Source organism: Emydura macquarii, unplaced genomic scaffold (genome assembly GCF_026122565.2).
Source record: "Emydura macquarii macquarii isolate MOO-44397 ecotype Brisbane River unplaced genomic scaffold, CSIRO-AGI_Emac_v2 contig_2205, whole genome shotgun sequence".
Classification (NCBI taxonomy): Eukaryota; Metazoa; Chordata; order Testudines; family Chelidae; genus Emydura; species Emydura macquarii.
The window spans coordinates 16086700-16114554 of NW_027132342.1; the positions used below are offsets into that span (position 1 = coordinate 16086700).

General features: G+C 48.6%; 2 protein-coding genes across 5 annotated transcripts; one reads left to right on the forward strand and one right to left on the reverse strand.

Annotated features, from left to right (window-relative positions):
- Positions 1-1178: 1178 nt before the first annotated feature.
- ANKRD54 (ankyrin repeat domain 54) lies at positions 1179-14481 on the reverse strand. 3 transcript variants are annotated; one of them, XM_067559458.1, is made up of 9 exons: positions 14060-14481; positions 12135-12182; positions 9874-9972; positions 9561-9632; positions 9078-9125; positions 8830-8954; positions 7798-7905; positions 7258-7328; positions 1179-1310 (listed from the first exon to the last, which is right to left on the reverse strand). In XM_067559458.1, exons 1-9 carry the CDS (start codon positions 14316-14318, stop codon positions 1274-1276), a joined length of 867 nt encoding a protein of 288 aa, XP_067415559.1. In that variant the 5' UTR covers positions 14319-14481; the 3' UTR covers positions 1179-1273. The 3 variants fall into 3 exon arrangements, with proteins under 3 accessions (XP_067415559.1, XP_067415558.1, XP_067415560.1); XM_067559457.1 differs by lacking the exon at positions 1179-1310 and adding an exon at positions 2262-3083 and having other exon boundaries at positions 14060-14479; XM_067559459.1 differs by lacking the exon at positions 1179-1310 and having other exon boundaries at positions 2361-7328; positions 14060-14476.
- Positions 14482-14937: 456 nt separating this feature from the next.
- Positions 14938-27601, forward strand: EIF3L (eukaryotic translation initiation factor 3 subunit L). 2 transcript variants are annotated; one of them, XM_067559460.1, is made up of 13 exons: positions 14938-15046; positions 15271-15319; positions 15772-15982; positions 16605-16684; positions 17844-17905; positions 19531-19600; positions 19980-20053; positions 21136-21307; positions 22072-22226; positions 23344-23514; positions 24599-25096; positions 26330-26410; positions 27359-27601. In XM_067559460.1, exons 1-13 carry the CDS (start codon positions 15014-15016, stop codon positions 27395-27397), a joined length of 1695 nt encoding a protein of 564 aa, XP_067415561.1. In that variant the 5' UTR covers positions 14938-15013; the 3' UTR covers positions 27398-27601. The 2 variants fall into 2 exon arrangements, with proteins under 2 accessions (XP_067415561.1, XP_067415562.1); XM_067559461.1 differs by lacking the exons at positions 14938-15046; positions 15271-15319; positions 16605-16684 and having other exon boundaries at positions 15773-15982.
- The last annotated feature ends 254 nt before the right edge of the window (positions 27602-27855 follow it).

Here is a 27855-nt window from a genome sequence, read left to right on the forward strand (position 1 = left end):
CATTTTCTAGCAGTCCTTCGCAGTGCCACAGAAAGACAAGTGAAATGCATTGGCACAGCTGTTTGTGTTGGGAGACTGCAGGTTTGGATTACCAAGCAGTGCTGCGAGTCAACATGGAGGTCGACTGGGAAAGCTGTGGTGGGTAGGAAGAAATCAGGCCTGGAGTAGCAGTGGGTGCTGTAGATTGGAAGGTTCCACACACTCCTGCTCCGATCTTTTAGCTCCGTCCAGCTGCACTCAGTCCTATCAGCTCTTTGCTTTTCTGAACGTTGGAATAAGAAAAACATGGAGCTTAGATGCGGTGTCTCTGTTGAAAGCAGCAGGTGCCCCATGTCTGAGGGATACAAAATGGTCGCAGAGGCAACTAGAGCCTGAGCAGCAGGGAAAATTCATACACTTGTACAAATAGCAATAATAAGAGATCAGCTTGATGAAACAAGAAACTAGTGGAACTAGCCAGAGGAGACTCTATGTCCTTGAGACACAGCAGGGTCTAATTTAAGTAGAGTAAGTATGATTGCCACAGAACAAACTTCCCAATATTTGCAGCAGTCCTACTGCAAAGCCCAGCCTCCTCAACAAACAGTTTAACATTCTGATGTCTCTGCTCCCAGCTGCTCATTGTAACTAAAACTCAACTTGCTTTTTTTACTTTGGTCATGCCATTGAATTTGTTCTGATGATTAACCCTTGGAAAGCTGGCTTGACGAGGTGCATTTGGCATCAAGTAGAGACCAAATCAGAAGCTGGGTGCACAGAGAGTGCAACGCTGTGTTCCTGTGTTGTGTACCGCTGGCTGAGGAATTCAGGCTGGCCAGGTGCTGAGAGGGGGTGGAGGTGGTTACAAGTGGGTTAGACACAGGAAGTGGGGATGGGACACTTGGCAGAGGAATCAGGCAGCTGCTCACTTGTTTGGGTGAGGGGAAGAGTTAGGCAGCTGTGATGGGTGAGTACAGTTCACAGACATATACTTGACTGCAGTGAGTTTAAGGGATGGGAGATGTAGTCAGCTGGTGTGTTCCAAGAGTTGAAGGGGCAGCGACTGATTTTGCTGAGTTTGAACAAGCTCTGAGAATTCAGCTGATATTGTTTGGGGTGTCAGGGGAGTGGCCTAGCTTGGAACATGTGCGGGGAAACGAACTCTCCTGCCCACAATCTGAAGAGCAAACTCCAGCTTCCTACTGGTGAAAGGCGCTGGCTGGAGACTGAAGTCCCCTGTGTGTTCTCAGGAAGGGTCATGCACAGACAGCAACTTCACAAGTTCTCTCACACCCTACAAGGTGCCTCTGCACAACTCTGGGAGACACCATCTGCAGGGGAAGAGGGGAGTTAAATCTCCATGGCCCACTTCTTCCTGGTCACCTTTGCGGGTACTGCCATTGGGGGAGGGGGTCGGTATTAGCACCACAGTAACAAAGTTTTTATTATATGAGCACCTGTTATGTAGGAACTGGACTGGGACCCCTCTCACCCAATTGATGGAAGCAGGGGCTACTGATCGCAGCAGGCAACTGGGAGATGGACTCCTAGGTTTTATTCCCTGCTCTACCCCATTATTATCTGTGGTATGCTAACACCTAGAGCAGGGGTATGCAGAAGTCTTCCAGGGGGTATATCAGCTCACCTAGATATTTGCCTAGTTTTACAACAGGTGCTCAGTCATGCGAATAAATTGCAGGCTGCTGCACATGTCTAAGGGGAACCCAGCAGTATGTCTGGTGGGGGATGGCATAAATGTCTGCACCTCGTAAAAAATGAACAAGCACACCAAGAAAGCGGGAGTCTTATATTTATATTCTGGGAGACGTTCAAGAGTGACCCAGCCTCCGCAGGGGATAGGATATCTGCATTGCTCCATCAAGGGCAGGGGAGTCTCAAGGTTTGTGTGGGGTGGATTTTAATGTTCATGAAAAGGAAGTCCAATAGTTATAGACTAGAACCAGGCATAATGCAAGGTTAACTCTGCTACCCTCTGCTGATGCAGCTCTGTTCTGTACCTCCCTGTGCAGGTGTGCGCACACATACACCAGATTTTTGTATAACTGTTCACAAACCTAGCTCTATTTCCTGCTTGGTTCCAGTTAATTTAGACCCCAGCAACGTGCCTGAATAGCCCCAATTGCTCTACACAGTGTGCATGGCTTTGCATTTGTCTGATTGTATGTTTAACCGGCCATCACCTAGTTGTCAGGTCCTTGTGGTGGAGTTGCTCAGTCTTCTCTAGCCTTGCCTAACCTAATTAATTTTGTGTCCTCTGCAAATGTTGCCCCCTCACCCGTCACCTGTTTGAGATCACTGATAAAACTGAAAAGTGCTAAGGGCCACAGCAGGTAGGTCTGGGATCGAAGATCCATTTGCAGGCCTCAAGCACTCTTTCAGGTTCAACAGAAGGAGCAACAGTGCCCTTTTATGTAGTAAAAACGGCTGGAGGCTGTGGAGCTACCACCTAGGGTCCGAGGCTGCATGGCAGGTCAGAGCTAAGTGCAAGGACTGAGAGACTAGGGGTTGCAGGCTGCATGCATTGGAGGCAAAACGCTGGGAGAAGCTGATATGAGCATGAGAGGATGCAGGAAGATGAGGCTTCTTGGGCACAGAACCTGTTGGAAGGGCAGATTTGGGGATTTCTGAGCAATGAAATTGTCTGCTGTTGTTTGCTTCCACGCTGTTCAGGGAAACCAGATTTTGTATACATACTTTTGTAAACAAGATTACACCAAGCATATCCCTGACTCATAACGGATTTCCTATCCTAACAGCAACAGCCCTGCAAGGCCCTGAACTCTTGGCTAACCCTTTGAGCCAAAAGGGCAACAATATTTAAATAGTGAAGCTTTTGGACAACCCCTTGTTAACTGTTAGCCACTATGAAAATTGGCCATAAGTTCCTAGCCTTTGTTTTCCATCTCTTAACCAGTTCCTGGTCCATGACTGTGCTTTATGAAAACAAAGTTGAGGTATAACCTCACGTTAGGCACTCTCTCAAAAGCTTTCCGACAAATCCAAATAAACTCTGTCAGTTCTCCTTTATCTTCTTGCTAGTCAAACTCTGGCTGCAAGAGCTGCTCTCCCACGCTGGCCTTGCTCTGTGAAGAGAAATAAAGGGTACTTGTTCTGCAAGGATCTTTCTATAGAAACAAGGAGAGAAGATCAGATGCACATACTGAGCAAGAAGACAGAGGCAGATGAAAGGTCAGAGAGGGGCAGGTGGAGATGCTCCATGGGGCTTTTTGGCAATGAGAATAATTAGTAGGATTTGGAAATCACGAGGAAGCTAGTAAAGGGAGCTGGAGGGTGGGAGTAATATAGTTTTCTCTTCTGAAGAGACAGTTGTCTTGATGACCTAGAAATTAATCATTTCAGCAGCTGAAGAGTGAGAAGTATTTTTGCATGGGTATGTGTCTGCACAGGCTGGAGTGTGTTTCACATTCATCTGTAATCACACACGGGGAGCAGCTGCTTTGGAGAAAGTTCCTTTGTTCACTGGCATCTATATAACTTCTCCATAGTGTTTGTATGTAGTCATAGGTGTGCTCCAGTGGCTCAGTGAAATACAGCCATGTAGTAGCCCTGTACACTGGATGTGCCTTGACAAACCTGTCCCTCAGGCTGGCTGGCCGGCTCCAGCTGGGAGATCATGTGGCTTGTGTCTCATGCTCACTGGCATGGCCTTCAGGGTTGAGGCCAGTCCCCAAGGCCAGGTGCTGTGTGTTCAGTCACTGTGGAATTCATTCCCTTGCTGCAGAATTGAATCTGAAAAATTTTGTAGATCTCATGGTTGTAAGGAAAAGCTTGAAAACGGGAATAGTGTGCTACATGCTGCCTGCCCGAGTGTGCAGGCAGCCCTGCCCGATAGCTCTGAGTGGTGTCACCTGTGCCATGCATTCACGAGTTAATTCTGAAACCTGCAGATGACAATGCGTGGCTCACTGAAAGCGTGGTAACAAAGTGAAGCCCAATTCAACATCAAAATAAACAGCAGAGGGGTGATTGTATTGACTGGATTATTCATGTTCTTTATTTAATCCAGTAAAAAGCTCCACTCTTAAAATGTACCTGACGCTGCCCCTGAAGAGTGCTACAAAAGCCAGGAGCCCCGCTGTGGAGCACATGGGACCTTGTACCCTGGGAAAGCTCTGGGATCCTAGGTGATGCATAACAGGCAACATGGGCAGGACAGCTAAAGGAAATCAGGTGCAGCAGACACAATGAAGCATGATGAAGGCACAATTTCTACACTCATAGCCACCCCTTATCCCAAAAGCTCTAGTTTACTATGAGGTGTCTGCTTTAGATGAGGACTGCCAAATTGAGCAGGATGGGAGGTTTGCATGTTTCCAGCCCTGGATTGCACATGACTGAATGACAGAAATGGGATACGTGCTGCTCTCAGGCCAGAGGGAAACAGCCATGTGAAATGTCACTTGGAGCCCTGGGGCAGTTTGGTCTGTGGGAATGTCTCATCCCAGTGGGCTGGCAGGAGAAAAGCAGAATGGTGATGGGCAACTTGTGCCATGTGATAGGTCTGCTCCTCATTTTAAAAGGATCTAATTCCCCTATGGCATTTTATCTGCAATCCAGTGCTCTTATGAACCAGCAGCAGTAACAAGCTTCCCACAAACCCCAACTAGCTGCATCTACCTTGATTCCTTACGTTATCCTTTAATGACATACAGCTGGTGGCCCAGCTAATGAGTTTTGAGGGAGAAACATTAAAAGCTGCCCTCTGAAAGAGGCAGACTCTAGTGGGTGGTTGCAGGGGCTCAGAGCAGGCAGCCACCATCACCCACACCCTGACACCACCCTTTATGGCTCCAACCACGTTTAGGCAGGAGGTGTTGTGAAAGTCCAGCAGCTAACCTCACATTGTGAGGCCATGAAATGCTGCATGCAGCAACTTCACATGCTCCCAGCCAAAAGGGCTCTGATCTCCGATGTGAACCACAACAAAAGCAAAGAGAGCCACTCCTACCTTTAATACAAGCTACACCGACAGCATTTGTAACAAACACAACTGCAGCATAAAGACAACCCTAGCAGCTCTTTCTTTAGCTATCTGAATTGTCCCTTCTGTCTCACTTATGAGATGCTCTTTCCCTCATCATCTTTAGAATCTAGCCAATGCCCATCCTAGCCACAGCACGCAGTCTCATTTTTCATTTCAACCGTGATGACTGCCATGTTTTCTGCCCTCCTGCTGCACACCAAGGCTCAGTCTCAGATCAGTACTGGTCATGCAGCAATGCTTTCCTCTGTAGAGTGTATGATAGCTCCTGGCATGGAGCAGCACAACACACTGACTTTTGCAGGCTCTGCAGCAAATTCAGATATTTATGGTTTAGATTCCTCAGCAGGTGGGACTTAAGATCAGAAGGCGAATCAGCAGCAGGATCCAGTGGACTGCAAACAGGCCAACGCTGGTGCTCCAGGCAGCTCTACATTGTCATCTTTAATTCCAGCACTGCTTTTTAAGAGAAGTTGTTACCAAGTCCAGTGGCAGGCCCCAAGCAGAGGAGATAAATAGAGGGAGGTGAGTCTTGAGGAGAGAGAACTGGTGGAGGACTCCAAAAGAGCAGACAGTATTTTATTGAATGTTAAATTTGAGAGTTCAGATTGTCACACACCCCCTTGGTTTCTCTTCTACCCAGCAAGTCGGAACATCTTAATATTCACAGTGACAGCTCCAGCAAAAATCAGAACGCAGTCAGTCCCAAACTTTCCTCCCCAGAAGAGCATACAGACTACTCTAAGCCGTATGCATCAGGGTGAAATCCAAGCTCACTAGATGTGTGTGTCAGTCTCAACTCAGACGAGGGATGCACCTGTTACCAAACAGCATCTGATCCTATTGTCCTCCAGGTCTTAAAAAACTCCCTTGGAACGTTCATGATTCAGGGAAAGTACTAGCTGCTCTTGAGAATCCATACATTAATAAGAGCTGGATGGATTCTGCTTAATTATCACAAACCTACAGATGTCAAAGATAATGCTGTTCTGTGGCTACTCCCTGCATCCTTTCCACACTCCCCATTTTGGGCCTCTTGTGAGCATCACAATTCATTCAGCATACTGAACTTGTTTAAGATTCCTTTCCCTCAAGTGAATATAGCCCTGGTATATGTCCACTTGATAGGCCTTGAGGCTGGTATCTATTTTAACCCCAGGATTAGTGAAACAACACGAGCGGCAACAACGTAAGTTTGCCCCCACCCTAGCAACATGGCTCAGGCCTGAGTTACAGGTCAGCTACGTTGAGGTGGAAAGATGAGCTGTTCTGATGGCTCAAATCAAGGCCTGAACTCTTGGCTGAGACTGCTAATAAAAGGGAAGATCAAAGTCAGCCATGGTGCTGTCTTGTGCGATGTAGATATCTGTCCCCCTAGAACTGGATTAGACATATCCCCCCCCAAAATCCCAACCCTGTAACTGGGCAGCTATCATCAGGTAACAACTTTATCTATATATCTGTTTTTAACAAACCCATTGCTATGATTCTGAGCACAAACTTTCAGTGATTCCTTGAGCTGGGATTAGATTGGAAGCAGTGACTTTGTGGTGAAAAGCTTTGTATCCCAGTCCCAAGCTGCCGATTCTTTGCCTTTTGACAGCAGGGCCCAATGGGAGTTGAGGATGAAGGCCCAGCCTCTGATTTTATTTTTTTCCTGGTTCCACCCACTCCATCCAATGCTTAGTGAGCTCTGCCGAATTTCCATCTTCATTTCCTGGAAGTCAGAGTCTCGCACCATCTGAACAACTACTCGCCCTGTGCAACTAGATATTGTGACCATGTCCAGTGCTGCCTATTAAAGGCAGATCTATACATGAAGGCATGTCTGAGGGCTGTCTCTGCCTGAATGCACCTGGGTGTGGCTGGTTACCAGGAGGGGCAAACGGGTGAGTGCCAACCATGCTGAGCTTGGGATGCTTTGAGGAAGGCTGAGTGCTCAAAAGAGGGACAGGCCACACAAGGTCAGCACATTTGTTAAACCAGCCGATCCAGAGCAGGATGATAAGGGCGGCTCTTTGCTCCAAGTCAGGAACTCCTGCATTCAACTGTCCTCTTGGGCGCCTCAGAATGAGGTGGTGATGGCAGTACCTGAAGGGATAGTCTGAGAGTCGAGTGCTACACTTGGGGAAGGTCCAGCAGGAACAGACTATCTGGCAACGGCAGCAATGTTTATAATCTGGGAAATAAACTCCAGCTGCCCCTCCCCTGGGGCCTCTCCTGTTGACCAGGGGAATGGTCTGAAAGCCCATTACCTCTTCTCCATCTTCTGCATCTGTAGACTGAGTGAGGTGAAGCTGGCCAGGAGGTCAGTGACCTCATCCATCTGCCGGAGAAACAATGCAGTTTGTTACCACAAGACAACCGGGGCTGCAAGGGAAGGAAGACAGCCTAATGCTGGATGTACCTCTTCCATGCCTTGAAGGGCCCACCTGTAGATGAGTGGGGAAATTCAGTCTTCTCAGCCCATCTGATTTTTGATCTCTCTGCTGAGTCAGTCATTGAGGGTACCCCAGGTGGCAATGCTTTCTGTGTTGTGAATATCTACCCATCAGAATATAGACATTCTTTTAACTACCCACTCCCACAAAATGAGTTACACGTCAGCGAGGTTGTGTTGTATCTTTTGACCATTATATCTGGGCTCTAATATGAACCAGTGACATGGAGAAGAATGTGTCTGCAGCCCATTCCCAGTCTTGGGTGCTATCCTAATGAAGCAGTCTCTCTCTCTCTCCTGGATGTATGTGTGAAGCCAGCAATGCAGTATGGGAGTCACTCTGGCTGCCTCTCACCTGCTCCTTAGTGCTGGTCATCTGTAACCTGGAGCAGAGGTCATCCAACTGCTCCCGTTGTTCATGTTGCCCAAGGCGCTCCAGGTATTCCCGCAACATCTGGATGATCTGAAACAGGCAGCATGGTGAGATGCAAGAGCAGGACGGCTGCAACCAGGGCAGGGCACCAGTGGTATAAGGACAGAGGGACAACCGCAGCAGGCAGACAGGGGGTTATTAGCAATATTGCCACAAGCACAGTGACATTTCTGTGGTATGGAGCTAGGCACCCATACACGAGATCAGAGCCAACTCCAAAGCAGCTGGACAGTGCTGTTTATAGGCGTGCAGTCCAGTGCGTCACCAGAAGGCAGGTCACATATTCATTGGACGCAGAGTTTTTTTCCAAACAGGCTGGTCATTCAATTGATCCCTATCCATGGCTATTAGAACATAGTGGTGAGACAGGACCAAAGCCCCAGAGGGCCAGCCTAACATCCAGTGGCTCCCTGGGTAAAAATATCTTGTTGCTTTCTCCCCCTCAGGTCTGTGTCATCCAGATTTCCTCCCTTTCCTCTCCTCTGTCCCTGACTTGAGAACCTGGACATGGGGGGTACAGAGCCTGCCATCCAGGACTGCAGGAAAGTGCAGGGGAAGGGGTCCTAATAGCCGGCTAGCCACACCTAATGCTTGCATGGGGAGAATATAAGGGAATTTCTAAGGGGTCCCTCCTACAGCCAGACATCTCCATTTCTTAGTTCTCACTGTCTGCCATTCAGTGCATTTTAGGGCCCACAAACCCTGGAGAGATTCTGCAATTCAAAGTGGTGTTTAGGGAGAAACTCTCCAGAGGCAGAGAGAAATGGGTTGGCAGAGCCTGGGAGGGGGAAGGTCGGGAGCCCTGAAATTGCCAGTACACCAGAGCAGCTGAGGTACTCAAGTGAGGCTCTTAAAGCTGTTACTAAACCCCACTCACTCTACAGGGTGCATGGAAGAAAGCCAATGCCTGGAGACAAGATGCAAATAGTGACCGAGAGAATTTGCATTTCTCACCTGTTTCACTTCGAGGCGCACGACCTCCAAGCTCTGAGAGAGCCCTTCCTGCAGGATGTTCAGCTTGGACTTGGCGAGGTGCAGAGGAGTCCTCCCAGCTCTATCCAAGGCATCAACTCTGGCTCCTGAAACGTGCACACGCATGGGGAGAGAGAGATCCATTTAAAAGGGGCGGTGTCCCTGGGGGGTCGGGGGGAGGGGTCACAGCAGTGGTGGTAGCTTTACAGTTTGTAAAGAGGAAGCATTACCTCCTCGCAGCAGCAGGGTTATGACGGGAACATGGTTTGTGCAGGCAGCTGGGAAGAGAAAACACAAGAGACACAACTCAGAGCAGAGTCACAGTCCAGGGAAGGGGATCTTACTCTAGTACTGAGCCCCCGGGGCACCCCAGCACTGGCAACCAGCTCCATACAGGGTCCTTTGTAATGGGGTAGGGCAGCACTCCCTTTGAGGCTCAATGACCAGGGTTTACAGTCTTGGCTGGCAAGCTGGATAGTCTTTGAAGCTGGCCTCTTGTTTCTCAGGGCCAGCAGGAGGAAGCTTTCCTTCATCTCTGACCCTTATGCCTTCAGTTAAAGAACAAAGCTGATGGAACCCAAAGAGTCAAGAACAAGGATTGGTTGCCACAATACAGAGGAGGAAAGAAAGGAAGGAAACTAATGGGTCTGTTCACAACTCTGGGTACAAAGATCATCAGGTTACAGCCCCCATTTCAAACTCCTGGCACTTACCCAAGTGCAATGCAGTGTTCCCCAGGCCATCTCTTTGGTTTGGGTCTGCCCCATGGTCCAAAAGCAACTGCACTAGAAACAATGAAAAGGACCCATTTCAGTCTCTTCCCTTTGCCCAGCAGGTCTGAGAGGGAAGAGCCAGCCTTCCCATGCACTGACCTGTATAGGTAATCTTGAGAGGCAGCACACGCCCATGCCACGGATTGAAAGGGAAATGCTGCTTTTAGACAGGTGCACAATTAAAGAAATACAGATTCCTCCAGAAACCCTCCCACAAGGAAGAGGGATCATGAAACAATCTCTTCCCACTCACCAATGCGATCGTTGCCATTGCAGGAGGCAAAGTGCAGGGCCGTACGGCCTTTGTCATCTGCAGCACAGGGGTCAACCCCGTCCTCTAAGAGTTGCTGCACTGACATCACCGAGAAAGAGAGAAGAGGAGACAGTGTTACTCGGGAGGGAAATCTGATCCGTGGGGCAGCAAGGGGGACACAACCCGATGAGAGAGAGATCCTCTCACTTGTTCCTCTCTACACCCATCCATACAACCTGTTCTTCAGTGCCAATGGAATGGAGACCCTTGTGCACCTTAGACGGCCTCCGATCCTCAGCTGAGAAGGAAATAGTTCCTTATGTGGAGAACGAGTGACAAGTACAACTCACAGCTGGGGCACATTATGAGGCAAACAGACTAGTAGCTTCACAGATTCCAAGGCCAGAAGGGACCTTTATGCTCACCCAGTCTGACCTCCTGTGTAACATAGGCCAGAGAGAGCAGATCTTTCCAAAAAAAAAAAAATCCACCCTTGATTTAAAAATTGCCAGTGATGAAGAATCCACATGTCCCTTGGTAAATGGTTCCAGTGGCTAATTACCCTCACTTAAAAATGTACATTTTATTTCCAGTTTGAACTTGTCTAGCTTCAACTTCCACCCCTCAGATAGTGTTACGCCTTTGTGTGCTAGAGCAAAGAGCCTCTTATCAAACACTTGTTCCCCTGTAGTTACATATAGATTGTAATCGTCACTCCTTAACCTTTTTTATTAAACTATCTATCATTATAAAGCATCTATTCTAATCCCCTAATCATTCTCCAAAACCTCTTCAAAATCAGAGACCTTTATATGCCTAAAAGCAGCAGTCTTGCTCTGAAGCATTCAATAATGGCCAGCGTTGGAGGCGGGATACTGGAATGATCCAGCTATTCATCTGTTCTGGTGTAGCAGTTCCCACATTATCTCCCTCCTGGATTCTAGGGTTGGAACCATTATTACAACTGGGATTCCTCCCCCTACCTCTCCTGGATTATTTCTAAATTTAGTGGGGGAAAAATGGTTCAGGGTTAAAATTGGAAGCAGCACCTGAAGACAGCTGTGTTCCTGGGATAGGTGCAATTCTGCTCTCTCAGCCAATGGACAAGCCAACTAGTAGGAAACGTTAATGAAGTCCCACCTAATTATCTCCCAAGACCAGCAGGAAACAATTTAACCTTTCCCATTCTGACAGACTTTGAGATGAGTGAAGATTTGGTGCTATGACAGGAAAGATCAAAGATCATTTCCAAGCTGAGGAGTAACTGATTCAATGTCAATCACTTACTTCACTGGTGTCAAAAAGATATGAAACACTGCAAGATTTAATACACAAGGGATCTGCATATAGTTGCAAAACATGTTCTATAATATAGTGGGACAGATGGGTTTTATATAATGTGACCCTTTTTATTAAGTCATTTATGACTCTGTACCTCAAGCCGAGACATGTTATATAGCGCTCTGCATCAGTAGATTTCAAAGCCCTCCACAGAAATGAGCAGATGTTATCATTGCACCTTACAGAGGGGGAAATGGGCACAGAGAGGCTCAGTGACTTTTCTACAGTCATACAGCGAGTCAATTCTCAATATTGTTTCTTTGTTCTCCCCCATCGATACGTATCCACATATTGTCTCGTCTTATACTTGGATTGTAAACTCTTTGTGGGCAGGCATTATCCTTTTGTTTTGTTTGTACAGCACCTTGCACAATGGGGTCCTCGTCTGTGACTGGAGCACTTAGGTGATATGGTCATCCAAATAGCAGTAGCAGAGGCAGGAATAGAATCTGTACTGCCTGAGTCTTGGTCTCCTATCAGGTGTGCCATGCTGGCTCTTAGCAGATAGGGGCTGTTTGCACAACAGTCACTTGTCTTTCTTCCAAAAAGAGCTTGGCTTTCCTGTCACCCTCCAGCAGAACATGTTACTATTGTTGATACCTTGGCAGAAGTCACTATCACATTTTTTTTTAATTGTTAAAAAAAATAATGCAATGCTAGTCTGGCTTAAGGCACTCTGCAACAATTGACACTATGAACTGGAAAGGGTGGACATGCTAGATTGGACATACTGTGAATTTTACACCCAGCCGTTTTACCAGGAGAACAAAATACAGGAACAAAACTATTTCTGCATGTGCAATGTCTGAACTGCTGGTTCTACAAACCATCTATATTTCCCACTCCTCCCCTACAAAGCCCATTGCAAAACTGCTCTTCCAGGGAAAGGTTCCCAATAGACCTGGCTGGCGCAGTCTCACCTGTTTCTAAGTCGTTAGCATTGGCAGATTCTCTCAACCGTTTCAGAGCTGCAGAAGAGAGAAAGAGTTACTGCAAAGAGCCATAAGACAAGGGTAATTCCATTATTAGAACCCTCTATTCAGGTCAGGTCCCAAACTCAGAAACTAAACCACACTGGGAGGATTGACTTGTCCTGACCTAGAGGAAGGGATGTATGAGATCAAAGCCTCAGGAAGCAGGAGATGTCATACTTTTCTTCTAAAGGTGGTCATTAGCCCTCCTGCCAGAGGGCACTCCCCAAGGAAGCCTCTTAGTAGCTCAAATTTGAAAGAGAATGAGAGTCTAATTCCCAGCTCCCCCATGCTGCTAATTTTGGATTCGGCCATCTCCTCCCTACTCCACCAACAAAGGGTGTGTGCATTCTAATAAAACCTCTTTATTGACATGGCAGGTTACATGAGGGCTTCCAACTAGACTCAGGGAACTTGGCTATGTGTCTGTACCTGGTTTTCCATCTCATGTCCCATTGCCAGTATTGACTCAGTGGCAGGTTGCTGCACAGTGTCATGCTATTCCTACCATCCTTTTTCCTTCCCAAAGCATTTCAGTGTCTCTTCCTTATATATTAATGGAAAATATTCTTAGCAGCAGCGTGAGAAAAGTCTCTTGAAGGGATTAGACTGACAGCAACTGAGTGAACTGTATTTCTCTTTGGTGGTTGCCATCTTGTGCACCAGAATAAGGCTCTAGCCCTTATGGTTGCAAAGGACACACTGTAAACTAAATGTACACCAGTACATATCAGAATCTACAACCAGCTTGACCCAACAGCTTGGCAGGGTTTTCGCTCTAAAGTAAATATGACTTATATTATCACTGCTACCTAATTTACTGCTAATCAATTGTTTAGAGCTGTTCAATTTACTGTGAATGGACTCATTTTAACATATTAGAGAACAGAGCTCAGGCTGGGGCTTAACCCTAGGAGAGTACCACTATTTATTGTTTTCCAATCTGACATATGGTTTTCAGAGGGACAGACAATGGGGGCCCAGGCCCACACTGGAGCACAGTCCTAGTGCTACTCTACACTACAGAGTTAGGGTGACATAAGGCACCTTATGTCAACCTAATTATGTCCATGTCTACAGTACAGCCTCGCTCCCACCAACGTGAGAGGCAGAGCTTATGTGGGTGTAGTGAGGGTGATGCAGTGTCCCTGTAGACACTGTAGGTTACTTACATTGGCTGTCATTCTTATCAATTTTACAGCTTTATGCCTTGAAATTGACAAGAAAGCCCAACCCAACTGACTGATTGGGCTGTCACCTCAGGATGGGTGAGGGGCTCTATCTAGCCCCCAGTTGCCCCCTACTCCCAGCTAGGCTCCCACACCCAGGCTCCCAGCTCCCCATTGGGAGCCCGGCAGCAGCCTGGGCTCTGAGTGGGGAGCCGAGGGCCCGGGGTGCAGCCATGCTCCCAGTGGGTAGCTGAGAGCCTGGGGGAGTGGGGAGCTGGGAGGGGAAGCCATGGTCCCAGCAGGGAGCCGGGAGGGACAGCTGGGCTTCCTGGCAAAGAGCTGCAGAGCCTGGGCTCCCAGCCCCCTCCCCACTGACCCACTTAAGTTAATGGAAGAGCTCCTGGTTTGGACGCAGCGCACCACGGCAGTAATTGCTGCAGTTGCTGTAAGTCAGCCTAGCCTAGGTCGAATTACGTTTGCAGGGCAGCCACGAGCCTAGATTGCCTTTCTTGTTCCCCGGCACCAGCTGGACCCAGCAAGCCCGCTGCAACCGGGGGGGCGGGGGCGGGGTCACAGAGCGGGCCTCGGCTTCCCCCCCTCGGGAGCCCATGGCCGGGAGAGGAGGGGACGGGGCTCTCCCCGCACCTCCAGCCTCCTGCCAGCCCTGCGGGAACTGTGCCCGTCCCGTCTCCCCCCGCCCCTCACCATGGATCTCTTTGCCCGTCGGCCCCAGGGCGCGGTGCAGCCGGGCGGCCCTGCGCAGGCGGCGGGCGGGGATCTTGCCGGCGGGCGGCTCCCGCTGCCACAGGACGTGCAGGTACCCGAGCGAGGCGGGGCCCGGGGACTCCGGGGGGCCCCGCAGCGGCAGCGCGGCCCCGAACTCCGCCAGGGCGAACGCGCCCCCCGGAGGCCTGGGCTTCTCCTCCGAGGCCGCCCCGGCCACGGCCCCGCCGCTTTCGTCCATCCCCGCAGCCCCAGCGCGGCCTCTCCGCCTCCGAGCGCCGGGCCCGCCGAGCTGACAGGGGGCGGGAGAACCCAGTAACTATAGGAACGGGGGAGGCGGGGCGGCAGAGCGGGATGATGACGACCGCGCTCAGTCACGGACTCGCAGCCAATCAGAAAGCGGAGGAAGAGCGAGGCGGGAGGGAAGCGGCAGGAAACAAATGACAGGCAAGTGCTTCACCCAGAAGGATATGAGACTTTCCACGGAGCAGCCAATCCGAGCAAAGCCTGAGGCTGACAGGCAGCTATTTCACCCAATGAAAGAGCTAGCCAATCCGACCGGGCAGCAGTCAATCAGAGAACTGGAGCTGGAGAAGTAAATAGGGCTTAACTTGGGCCTGGAAAAAGAGTTGGGGGAGGGGATGGAACGCTCCAAGCTCTTACCCTCCCCCCGCCCGCCCCGTCACCCCCAGCCATCCCCACACCGCAGACCCCCCATCAAGCCACACCCCTTCCCCTAGTCTGGTGTTGCCCCGCCCCTCCCTGCCGCGCGCAACCCAAGCCCCGCCCCCCGGAGCGGGTCTGGATGTTTCCGGCTCTCCGCCGGAAGTGAGCGCGGAGTTTCCCGGTCGGAACCTTTTCTCTGCCGCACGGTCCGGACCAGCTCGCTGCGCTGCTGTCGCGTGCCGAGCCCGCACCCGCACCCGCACCCGCACCATGGCCTACCCGGCCGAGGACTACGACACCGAGGTACCCTCCCCCTGTCTCTCCCAACCCCGGGACCTGGCCAGCCGCGGCTCCAGGGCTCCGGCTGCGTGGAGAGGCCGTGGAGCCTGACCCTCCCCCAGGACTGGAGCCGGGCGAGGGGGAAGGGCCGGGCCTGGCTTCCCCTCCTAACCCGGGCAAGGGGGGGCCTTTGCGTGTCCGAGCTTCCCGTGGTGACTCCCCCCTTCTGTGTCTCTGTCTTCCCTCAGGCCTCTTACGATCCCTACACGTACCCGGGTGACTATGACATGCACACAGGTGAGTCCGGCTGCTCCTCCCTCCCCCGCAGCGCGATACACCCGGTCACCCCCAGGAGTCCCTTCCAGCCCTGCGGTCCCAAATGGCCACTTAGGGGACACTCACGTGACTATCCAGTCATTGGGGTCTCTTCCCTGCCCACCCCATTCCTTTTAGCTGCTTCCCTGCTTTCTTGTATGTTAGTATTGGTAAGAAACATGGTATGGCTCTAAGGGGTGGGAATTCCCAGGGAAGGACCCTGGGCACTTCCTGAAATGTTACTCAGCTGTGTTCTCGTGTCTTGGTTCTGGAGGTGCCTTCTCTCATCTTGCGGCCTGCTGGTTTGGATCCCAGATATAAGACTGGTTGTGATGTCTCTGGGCATCTTACCAAGCTTCCTGACATTTTAGTAAATACTGGAAACATATATGCTGATAAATCAGATGCTGCAGCACTGCCCTTTCCTTCCACAGGAGACCCCAAACAGGATCTAGCCTATGAGCGCCAGTATGAGCAACAGACTTATCAGGTGATCCCTGAAGTGATCAAGAACTTCATCCAGTATTTTCATAAAACTGTCTCGGATCTGATTGACCAGAAGGTGTATGAACTTCAGGCCAGCCGTGTCTCCAGTGACGTCATTGACCAGAAGGTGTATGAGATCCAAGATATCTATGAAAACAGGTACAAAGCCATCCCTCCTCAGGTGGGAATTGCTGTTGTAACTGCTTCTGTGGGCTTTTTTATTAAAGGGAACACCAATCAGTTGCTTTGATCAAAATGTGGACTTTATTTAAAATGTGGACGGGTGGAATTGGATGGCTCAGAAGGAAGAGATCCTTTCACTTCTAGATAGCTGGTTTGACTCAAACCCAGATCAGTAGTGATTGAAATTCATACCAAATGAGTCTGTCTAGTTCCTAATGTTCATATCATAAAAAAGTACCCCCATTGTCATTAATTAGCCCACTTGCTGATAAGATCAGCACACAAGCCAACTGTCAAGAGGCCATGGAGTGTCCAACTCTTTTCTAGAGATGGTCCCTCCAGTTCATGTCTGTGTCACACTGGCACAGTGGTGTGTGTGTGACAAGCTTGCATTACTTCTCTGAACAGAGGACTTCGGTTTCCAGACCTGTTGAATTGGCCCCTCTCATATACACTAGAGTCATTTGGAAACCTGTGTGTGGAAATAGTTGTGATCTAACAAGGCATGTTTTCAGGATTGGAAATCTTTAACTCCATTCCTCTTTTGCTGTTTTATTAATAGTTTAGTTTGTAATCCCCCTATTTGTGTTTTTCACAGCTGGACCAAACTGACTGAAAGGTTCTTTAAGAACACCCCCTGGCCAGAGGCAGAGGCCATTGCACCACAAGTTGGAAATGGTATGTATTTTATTTATTGGAGGAGAGAAGCAAACTGCTTTTCTTTGGAAAAAGACCCTTCTGATGTCTCCATCCTGTTCCTTCCTGTTACACATTTACTCATTAGCATTAACTGACCCCTTTTGCACTTTGAGCACAGATAGGCCAAGAACTGAATGAGATCTGGAGACCAAACTTTCTCTCCCTAGCAGTGGTCATTCTGGGTATCTGAGCAAGGATTGCATAGGAGGGATGCAGACTGATGCTTCTGGTTCAGGAAGACATTGGATTTTGTCCAGCACTTTTTCCCTTTTTCTTCTTCCCCACTCAGTGTGGCTGAGAATCCACTGAATTCAGTGGCAGCGAGTTCAGAAGCAGGCTTTCTAAGCATCATTGAGACATGGAAGTGCCATAAATGTAGTAAAATATCAAGGTAGCTGAAAGTATCTCCTATGCAACAAAGGCAGTGATTTGCAATCTCATTCTTTTCTGTTGGTGCCTGTCCTGCTGAATTGCTAGATGGGCCTCCAGTACATCTTTGCTTTGTGCCCTGGTGCAGATGCTGTCTTTGCTGCTTCTGTCAGGTTTCTCTCTCCTTCTGTCTCTTCTTTTTTCCCCTTATTTTGTTCTTTGCTATTTAGTTAGTTAGTTTTTGTCTTCTTCCTTCCCAACACACCAGATTTCATGCTTCTCAAAAGGAGGGTTGTCCATTGCTGGTTCTGTAGGACTGAGATATATGCTTTGGAGCTGAATTTTATTTGAGAGCAGATGCACAAATCTGCAGCTTCCCAAACCTGTAACTGCTGAACGTGGTTCCTGTGGCCATCTATTTCAGGAGCTGCCAAAGAAGAATGTTGGGGAAGTGGGTTTCAAAGAATTGCTCGCTTCATTACCCACAATACCACATCTGTAATTGGGAATGGTAGTGAATCCAAGGCCATGGAACTTTCCCTATGCCTTCTGCTCCTTTCCTCTGTCCAATGTCCCCAAGGCTGGGAAAGATGAGTTCTTAAATGTTTTCCCTACTCAGGCTCCAAAGGATGACTTCGGATGGGGACCCTCTTGTTCCCCTTTCCCTTAGTGTAGCAGGAGGAAGATCACCAGTGTATCTGAAATGTCTGGCTATTTTGACCACTTGGCCAAGTATCTTGTTAATGTCCAGTTCTGCCATCTCTTCCAGATGCTGTCTTCCTGATTCTTTACAAGGAGCTCTACTACAGACACATCTACGCCAAAGTCAGTGTAAGTATTTGCCCCATGTGGTCCTGCTAATTACATGCTGGTTTTCCTATGGCTGCTGTTCTGTAAAAATTGCCCTCTCCTCCCTGGACCATTATTTGAGTCTGTGGCTCAAATAACTCCTGCAGAACTAATCTGTTCATGCTTCTGATATGCTGTTATGTGGTCCTGAGGGGATTATGAGAAATTGCATAGGCTTATGGCTAGTAATACTTGATCTTCCATCCATTGCCAAGGCTCATAATCTGGCTCTACTTCTTGCTAGTGATTACTAGCATAAAGTTGTTCATAATAATTCGTACATGTAAGAAGACAAGGTCTTCTCTGAGAAATCTATGATGTAAATTAGGTGATACCTCCTTGGGGGAGGGGCAGTCTTTCTGTTTTCTGTGTTTGTACAGCATGTAGCACAATGGGATTCTGGTCCATGACTGGGGCTTCTGAATGTTATGGTCATATAAATAATAGATAACTAAAAGTGATACCTGATTATTGTGGTGTGTGAATTAAGGAAAGAGACCACAGGAAACAATGGGTTTCTATTCTTGACAGAGTTGTGATTCCAAGAGAAGTATAGTTTTGTGGCTTTTTATTTAACTTTTACAATTGTCAGCTGTGAGTAGGAAGCAGTGGAGTGGAGACTGGTGATGGTGTGTTAGCGTGAAAATGAGACTGATGTGCAAGAAAATGCAGCCTACCAGTGTAGAGAGGAGTAATATGAAAGAGGGTTCTGAATCCTTAGTGGGGGAAGGAAGATTGGGCAGGGTAAATGGTTCAAGAGATGGGAACAAGAGGAAGGAAAGAGCTGAGATGTAAGGAGAAATGAAGCTAATTAGAGACTTGAAAGGGAGGATGAAAGGCTTGAAATTAGTGCCAGAATAGGAAGATGGTCAGGTAATGGTTCAGAGGGGGTGGAAGAGGGAGAAGATCTAGCTGCAGTGTTTGGCTAGACTAGAGAGGGGAGAAGCAGGAAGGTTAGGAAAGAGGTGTTGCATTACTGTGAGATATTATCCAGAGATTTACTAATAGGGACAGATTGAGCAGAGGCTGGGGGAGCAGATTTTACAGGTGGAGCACAGTGATTCTCGAACTATGACCTGTGGAGTTCTTCAAAACGAAGCAGTGTGGGTTTGAGGTGTTGGGAAGTGGGTGCTTCCCTGACATGCTTGCTCATTTTACAAAGTGGTCAATAATGAAATACTTGAACTACTGGGGAGAGAAAGAATTGACAGGATTTATCAAGAGCCTGCATGTGAGGGGAAGAGGACAGAGAGCTCTTGAAGCTAATCTGAAGATCCTGAGTCTGGGTGGTGATAGAGAGGCGAGTGTTTAGGAGGAAAGGTGAGAAGTTCCGTTTTAGATGTTTAGTTTGGGAAAGCAGCAGGACCTCTGGGAGGAATTAATTGGTGGTGGGGCATAGAGTGGTGATTGGCCTGGTTGAATATAACGACATTGGCAGCTCTACTATAAGTGAAAGAACATCTCAGCTACTGTAGATTTTGAGTGCACAAAAGGCAAGATCATGGCCCTGAACCCATTTCTGCCCCACTTGGGGCCTGAAGTATTTAGCAGGTAAGTGAAGCTAAGCAGACTGTACTGACTTCCTCACTCTCTCCTTTTCATTGCAGGGCGGCCCCTCTCTGGAGCAGAGATTTGAGTCTTATTACAACTACTGCAATCTTTTCAACTATATCCTCAGTGAGTTACTATGATCCACTTACCAGTCTGTGAATTTGGGGGGAAAGAAGGGAGAGTAAGAGCAGAAGCATGTTTGTTTATGGATTATAGAGGAAAGAATACCATGGTCTTATCTAAGGAAAGAAACTGTTGAATTGATAGCAGTTCACATTCATCCATCTGAACACACACACATTTCAAATCCCTCCCCACCCTCCTGAAGTGCTCTGAGCAAAAGGAGTCAGCCTTCCCCTTTTGGTTTATTGAAACAAAAAAAGTGAAGCCGTGAACAAATGGGGAGAAAAATAGAGCAGTGTTTCTGTGCTTTTTCAGTTGGAAACCCATTATCCAAAGTCATATTTCCCCTTGCTCATGGGTGATTACCTGTGTTCTTCTACAGATGCTGATGGCCCTGCTCCCCTGGAACTGCCAAACCAGTGGCTGTGGGATATCATTGATGAATTCATCTATCAGGTTACATGGCCTGTTGCTGGGCTTTTTGGTAGCATCGTTGCTTAAGGCTGTTCTCCATCATTTCCCCTTCCACCCCACGTAATTCTTATTGCTGAGATCTCACCACATGCAGAGTATCCAAGGGGGTACCCTGATTTGATGTTACTTGGAAGGAAAGATGTTAAACTTTTTTCTCAAATTATAACCATTCCTTTAAGTTATTGGGAGAACTCTGGCATTTTACCCATATTTCCATTTGAATTTCCTGCATCCTGGCATCTTTCTCTAAAGTGCACCTTCCCAGACCCCTCCTTCCCTGCCCCCCCCAAAATCTATGTTATGGGAAAATGCCTGGATAAAATTATCTACAGTTACAAAGAACTTATTAGAATGTTTGCCTACCCTAGCTGATTAGTGCAGCGTTGCTTCCTGTATATTGTATTTTTTCCAGCTTTAAATTTCTCAGTTGATGGAGCTTGTGCTGCTTCTATTTGGAATAATCTCCCGGGCCAGACATATGGAGCAATATAAATAGTACACAGTCTGAGATCTTGCTGTCAAGAAATGTTTCCTGAGGCCAGCTGAAATATCCCTTATTTTCCCTTTCTTTCAGTTCATCACTCCCCCCTCCTAGACCTTAAATTACTTCTGTTTCTCTGAATTCCCTTCTGTTTGATTTCTTGTTGTGAAGGTGCCTGGCACTGATCAAACTATTCCAGATATTATCTTGTCAAGTACATGTGGAGAGGGACTGTCACCTTGCTGTGTGATATGATCCCTCGATGTGTGCATCTCAGCCACTTCCTTGCTGCCACTTCAGTCAAGTCTTATTGTCTGTCCTTCACCCACCCCTGGGGTCCTTAGTGATGCTGCTTTCTAGGTTCTCTCTCATGCTGAGTATCTGTGCTTCACATGAGTTTTGTCCTAGGTGCATTGTGTTTGTATAACTTGTCCTCTTGACTTGACAAGTAATAACTTAGATTAAGTTGTCTTTGGGGCTTCCTGCACTTCAGTCATGTGATAGAATCATAGGGCTGGTGTTTAGGTGAGCCATTTCCATGCTAGCTCCTTATCTGCTTGTCTATCCCTTCCTTGTCCCATAGTTCCAGTCATTCAGCCAGTATCGTTGCAAAACAGCCAAGAAGTCTGAAGAAGAAATTGATTTCCTTCGGTCAAACCCCAAGATCTGGAACGTCCACAGTGTCCTCAATGTGCTGCACTCCCTGGTGGACAAGTCCAACATCAACCGACAGCTAGAGGTCTACACCAGTGGAGGTGAGGGGTCAGGGCTCGCAAGTAGGCTGTCCAGGCGAAGGGAAGTGATCAAATGGAAAGGGAGATTAGGAATGGGATTCAGAGTCTCTCTTCTTAAAGTTACTGGTGGTAGTTTGGTTTGGAAGTGACTGGGGGTTGTCCTGCAAAATGAGTTGAGGAGTCTCAATCCTAGTTACAAAAAAAACCAACCCATCACAACTGGCAGTAATTGGCCCCCTTGTTGGCAGCCTCAGCTGAGAGGCCCAGGATTGAGTAGGCCTGCGATACAGCTCCCTTCTCATCCAAGCGTAAGAGGTAGGGCGGTGTATGCTTACACTGCTGATGTCTGTGCTGAGGAGAGAGGGCTTCAAACTCCAGTGCTGTCAGTCCTGCACCAGACTCTCTAAAATAGATAAAAGAGAGCACTGAGCAGGTGCAGTCTGGGCTTTTCAAGCTGTGCTGTCTGTGTCCCAAGTAAAGATCAGGGAACGTGAATGAACTATTGGGGTACTGCTCTTCGCTGCGTGGATGAGACTGCAATGTTCTAAAGATTGGGACAAATCCTTGCTTGGTGTCCTTTGACTTCCTATTGGTTTCAGCGGCAGTTGGGATAATCCCATGGGAAGGGATAATTTGAGGTTGATTGGGAAACAGCGTGGAAGCAGCACTGGAGGGTGCTTCTCCTGACTTCCCCCACCCTCTAATGTCCAGGGGGCAGAGATAGGTGAGCTGGGGGAGAAAGCCCATTCCCCCTGTAGAAAGTGTGACACTTCCTCTCTTTCCAGGTGATCCTGAGAGTGTGGCTGGAGAGTACGGACGTCACTCCCTCTATAAGATGTTGGGCTACTTCAGTCTTGTGGGGCTGCTGCGCCTCCATTCGCTGCTTGGGGATTACTACCAAGCCATCAAGGTTCTGGAGAACATCGAGCTCAACAAGAAGGTAATAAGCCATGAGTCTTAAATGCTCCCGTCTGGGTTTGAAGCCCCTTTATTTGAAAGGGCAGCAAATGCTGTCTGAAGGTGCAAGGTCCCCGATGGTCACAACGAACCGCCCAGCTACGGAGCTATGCAGGGGTCAGGTGGGGGGCGTGCAGCTGAAATCAAAGCGTAATGCAACACTTAGTGCGAACCCTACACACACAGCGGTGTCCTGGCGGCTGGTCTAGCATGTGTGCGTGTTCTTGCGTGTTTGCTTTGTGGGGTCTAGGGTGCAGTTCCATGCTGAGGGGAATGTTGATTGAAACATCGTAAGTTAAAGTGACATTGCAGTGCTAGGTAGTTGGGCTGGATAGTATCCCTTCTCAGCAGTATGGCTTCCTGTTCCCATCTTGGATAGCTGCTGCTTCCCTTACCCCACTCCTCTGGTACCAACCATTCTACCCCACGTATCTAACACTTACTCTAGGACCATGCACCCCCTGTGACAGTTGTGGCTGATGCAGTCCGACTGCACCATCAGGGTGGTCAATCACACTATCAGGGTGTCCATCTCTGTGCTTGGACAACAGGGTGTGGAATGGGCTGCTTAAACAACGTGCTGGGGAGGGACTGCAAACACCCTGCAATGTATGGCATTCTATCTACTGAGCTCGAGACCATGTAGGGAACCCTATTACTGGTGGGAAGGTGTGGGATGTGTTTAAGTGAGGCACACAGGTAAAACTAGAATGTATGGGATGAAATGAAAGGAAATTTTAGGGTGAATATTGGGGGGAAATCCCCAGCAGTGGTGTCTGTTAGCTTGTAAATAATCTGTCTAGGGAAGGGGGAGAAATAGCTGGGGCAAGCAGAGGTGGACATAGCACTGGGAACCATCCTCCATTGCCAAGGAGATGGAAATGGAAAAGATCTGTTAGATCATCCAGTCTGTCTTCTATGATAGGTTTCTTACCACCCTGTGCAGGAAACAGAGGGCAGGAGAGCAACCCTCTCCTTTCTTTATGATAGGACTGGATTGGAGACTAATGGAGATGGTTTCCCTGAAGGAAAGAAGTGCTAAAGGTGGTTGGAGGAAATGTCTTTCCTCACTTAGCAAGTTTGTCTCTCTGTCTCCTAAGAGCATGTATTCCAGGGTGCCGGAGTGCCAGGTCACCACCTATTACTACGTGGGCTTTGCATACCTTATGATGCGGCGTTACCAGGATGCCATCCGGGTCTTTGCCAACATCCTCCTTTACATCCAGAGGACCAAGAGCATGTTCCAGAGGACTACCTACAAGTATGAGATGGTAAGATGTGGAGCAAGGCCGGTGCACTATCTTTCTCTCACAATTTTTGACCTCGCTTTTGTTTTTGATACTGTAGATCACTTCCTCCTTAATCTTCTGTCCTCCCTTGACTTGTGTGGTAATGTTCTCTCAAACTGCTCCTTCAGCATGTCCTTGAGTGAGTCGTCATCCTCCCAGTCCCACAGACTTCCATCCACGGCCCCTCCTTCTCCCTCTACATCCTATCTCTGGGCAACCTTATCCGCTTGCATATTTTCAGTGCCGTCTTCTTGTTAACAGTTCACCAATCTGAGCCTCCATTCCTGACCTGTCTCTTTCCATCCAGTCCTACATTTCAGCCTCTCTCTGTTCTTGGTTGTCTCACTGACTGTTTGTTTGAACCAAGCACCTCACTTTCATCTTCATCTCTGCTTTCCTGTTTTCTCACTGTTGACAACACCAGGTTCTGTATCCTGATGGATCATTTGACTCCTCTCTTTTGCTCTTCACATGTCCAAGTCATGTCCAAATCCTGATGTTTCTGACTCCATGACACTTCAAAGATTTGGCACATCCTTTCTATCCAAACAGCTAACCCTTTCCTCCCCGGACCTTGACTCTTGCCTCTCAGCTACTGTGATCTCCTTCTTGCTGGCCTCCCTGATTCCCACATTTCCCCACCACCTGCATTCAAAATGTATCTGCTAAAATTGGCTATCTTGCCTGTTGATCTAAATGTGTTCCCATGGCTCTCTGTTCCATCCACCATCAGTTTTTAAATATGTCCTCCCCTTCAAGGCCCTATACAACTCTGCCTATTTTATCTTATCTGACCTTGTCTTATATCACATCAATCCTGCCCCCCCCAATAGTTGCGTGTGCCTTAACTGATTTACAGTAATGCTGCTAACACACGAATGGTTACTTGTGTTTTACCTCATGCTTTCCCGTCTTATTGTTACGCCACGCTCCCCACATCGTGTCCTGGATTGTAACCTTTGTGGAAAGGACATGTTTCTGTACTGTGGGCATACAGCTCTCTCCTGGACATTGTAAAATAATAATGATGAGATGTCTTCTAATGACTCTGTCTTTTCTATCTCAGATTAACAAGCAGAATGAGCAGATGCATGCCCTTTTGGCCATTGCCCTCACCATGTACCCCATGCGAATAGATGAGAGTATCCACCTGCAGCTGAGGGAGAAGTATGGGGACAAGATGCTGCGCATGCAGAAGGGTGACCCACAGGTGTATGAGGAACTCTTCAGCTATGCCTGCCCCAAATTCCTCTCCCCCGTGGTTCCCAACTATGACAACGTGCATCCCAATTATCACAAGGAGCCCTTCCTGCAGCAGTTAAAGGTCTTCGCCGATGAGGTGCAGCAGCAAGCCCAGCTCTCCACCATCCGCAGCTTCCTGAAGCTCTACACCACCATGCCCGTGGCCAAACTGGCTGGCTTCCTGGACCTCACGGAGCAGGAGTTCCGTATCCAGCTGCTGGTCTTCAAGCACAAGATGAAGAATCTGGTTTGGACCAGTGGCATCTCGGCCCTAGATGGAGAGTTCCAGTCAGCCTCCGAGGTTGACTTCTACATTGATAAGGTCGGTCTCTGCCCATCTTTCTCTCCCCTTGCATGTGTCCCAGTCCCTGGGGTACATGCCTTCTCCCCTCATTTTATATTCTTAATTGGGACCTCATCCCCAGACCTGGATCATAGTGCTGCTCTGAAGTCAGAATCCTGCTGTTCAACAGAATCATTAATGGAGAAGCAGTCATGCCAGGAGCACATGTCTGGGAAAGCACTTTGCCAGCCTTCAGGCCTGTGCCATTAGAAATACAACAGACCTATTGGCCTGAGTAAACGCCCAAAATACTCCTGTCCCAGACTGGGGGAGCCCTCTCCCTATCATTGATCCTGGACTGGGAACATTACAATAATAGCTCAAGACTTGAATTTAAATGCACCATGTCTGGAATTGCCAGCTTTCCATGCCTCTCCTGCCCATCTCCTTTCCCCACCAGGTGGGAGTCTTACCTGGCCACATTGCTGCGTTGCTCAGTGGTGAAGCCTTTAGCTCTGCCCACCCTTGGCTCTTAGCTAGCGCCTGCTGTGCTGGAAATCTGGACGCACAGAATGATCCAACTCCAGCCTGTCCCTGAAGCTCAAGGCCAGCAGGTGCACACAGGGAAGTGAAAAAGAGTCCTTCCCACTAAATGAGAGCCTCCAGGTACAATGCCACTTGGCTCTTCAAAGAAGGTCCCTCTCCCCCCACCTGAATCTTGTCAGGAGGCCTGCTGGGTAGAAAGGTTTGTTACTTCTAGCCTCTTGGACCTTGAGGTAGCTGTCTTCCTGCAAGGCCTGGTTCTTGCTTTGTCTCACCCACCAACCCAAACCCAATGGAACTGCTATTGACTCCCTAGCATTGAATAAGCATTAGCAGGAGCCCTGCTCCCTAACTGCTGCTAGACAGAGGTAGAGAGTGAACCAGATCTTGCAGGGAAAGGCTACCCTGAAAGGCCCAAGAGCTGGGATGGAGAGCCACCACCATCAAACTGGTTATTAGGGCTGAATGGAGACAAGGCCGCAGGAGGTCAAAACAGCATGGATTTGGATCCCACCATCTTCAGGAGTGAACCAGAGCCCACTCCAAAGGGAAAACTTAAAATTAGAGTGCTGCGGCTTAATTCTGGGGGTCTTTCTGTTGGCTAGTGTAGCTGTGGGGTGTCTCTGACACGGATCTCAGGCCTCAGTGGGTCCTTTCCTCCAGTAACACTGCTGAATACCCCACTATTATTTCTGCCCCTTTCCTGATTGCTCCATGTTCTCTTGGCAGGACATGATCCATATTGCAGACACAAAGGTTGCTCGGCGCTATGGGGACTTCTTCATCCGCCAGATCCACAAATTTGAGGAGGTGAGCTGTGGACAACTAAGGCTGGGAACTCTGAATAATCCCTGATGGGGAGTCAGGGGAAGGTCTAGGACTCTTTGGAGAGAGGTCTGGGTGGGTAGGGGTTCTTCTGTGAGACAAGAGACCAAACAGCTGGAATGTTTCCATTCAGTGACTCACCAGAGCCTTCAGGAAGGACAGCAGGGGGACCCCCCCTTTGAGCCTAACAAAGCCTGTTTTTTAAACAGCCAGCTGGTGGCCTTTGTGGCCCAGCATGACCACTATCCCAGTTGCAAAATGGGAGGAGAGAGGGATTAGGTTAACTCATTTAGTGGTGCCAGCAGGGAGGGCAGGGTTAATGTCCTCTGGGGTGAAGTGACAACTAAGCTATTCCTTGGGGTATCCACCTGTGTTGTGTTCTCCTCCCACCTCATTCTGATATGTTCTGCTACTGCCTTGTGAGGGGCTCAGTTGTCCTTAGACTCACCTAACGGATTTCCATTAGTAACATCAATGGGAGTCCATTACTGCCATCATCCTATGTAGGGCAGGAGGGACCCTTCTGAGAGCCTTGGACCCTCTGCTCCAGCAGCTTTATAGGAAGACCCTGCCCTCTCTTGCTGCTTGATGCTACACTGTCTCTGCCCCATTCGTCCAGCAGGGGCCACTGCATGACCAGTCTTATCCAAGTGCTCACTGCAGAGAGCATGTAAACTGTGATGGAAGCAGGTTACCCCATTCCTTACCCCATTGTTTACTGAAAACACCTATACCACCTTGTTCTGGATCTCCCCGGTTTTGGGGTTGGGAGATTTTTACCATTTTTTCCCCTAACTGTGCACTAGTCTCATTGCTGCCTTGGCATTTGCACAGTTGAGTGTGGGAGTGTTTGGGAAGGTCCGCTTGTGAGTGTGTCAGCAGTGTGTGTTTTCCTGGACTCCCTCTCTGTAACAGGCTGCTTTTTTCTTCCAGCTGAATCGAACTCTGAAGAAGATGGGCCAGAGACCCTGAAAGTTGTGCTCATACTGTTACCAGGCTGACCAGCAACATCAGGGGGAAGATTATTCTATTTACTGTGGGAGAGGGGAGTAAAGAATTCTGGTATTTCTGGAATCTCCTGTGGTGCTGAAGTGTGTTTTTACTTTGCTAAACAGGATGCTCAGATCATACCGCCATAAAAAGGACTGAGATCATCTAATAAACCATTCAAATCCCCTTTGTGTTTTCAGTATCACATACAATAACTTCTTAGGAGGTGGTTGCATTCTGGGGGTCATTGGTACCAGCGTGCTCCCTTTCCCATAGTGTTCCTTCTGGGTAACAAGGATGGGGAACGGACCCCTTCCATGCTTTCTAAAGCTCTGGACACAGCAAACCCAGAAGACTAGGGTTGATTGACAGGCAGGGAGAATGCTAGCAGTCACACAGCCAGGGATGGAGGAGATGACAAACCAAATTAGTCATCATTC

Excerpts from the sequence above, each read along its gene's own strand:
- ANKRD54 (XM_067559457.1), bottom strand. The coding sequence starts at position 14,318 with ATGGACGAAAGCGGCGGGGCCGTGGCCGGGGCGGCCTCGGAGGAGAAG. Across the intron at positions 9,973-12,134 it reads TGCTAACGACTTAGAAACAG|TGCAGCAACTCTTAGAGGAC; the intron begins GTGAGACTGCGC and ends CGGTGATGTCAG. Across the intron at positions 3,084-7,257 it reads ATGCAGAAGATGGAGAAGAG|AGCAAGGCCAGCGTGGGAGA; the intron begins GTAATGGGCTTT and ends TTCTCTTCACAG.
- EIF3L (XM_067559460.1), top strand. The coding sequence starts at position 15,014 with ATGGCCTACCCGGCCGAGGACTACGACACCGAG. Across the intron at positions 20,054-21,135 it reads TTGATGAATTCATCTATCAG|TTCCAGTCATTCAGCCAGTA; the intron begins GTTACATGGCCT and ends CTTGTCCCATAG. Across the intron at positions 26,411-27,358 it reads AGATCCACAAATTTGAGGAG|CTGAATCGAACTCTGAAGAA; the intron begins GTGAGCTGTGGA and ends TTTTTCTTCCAG.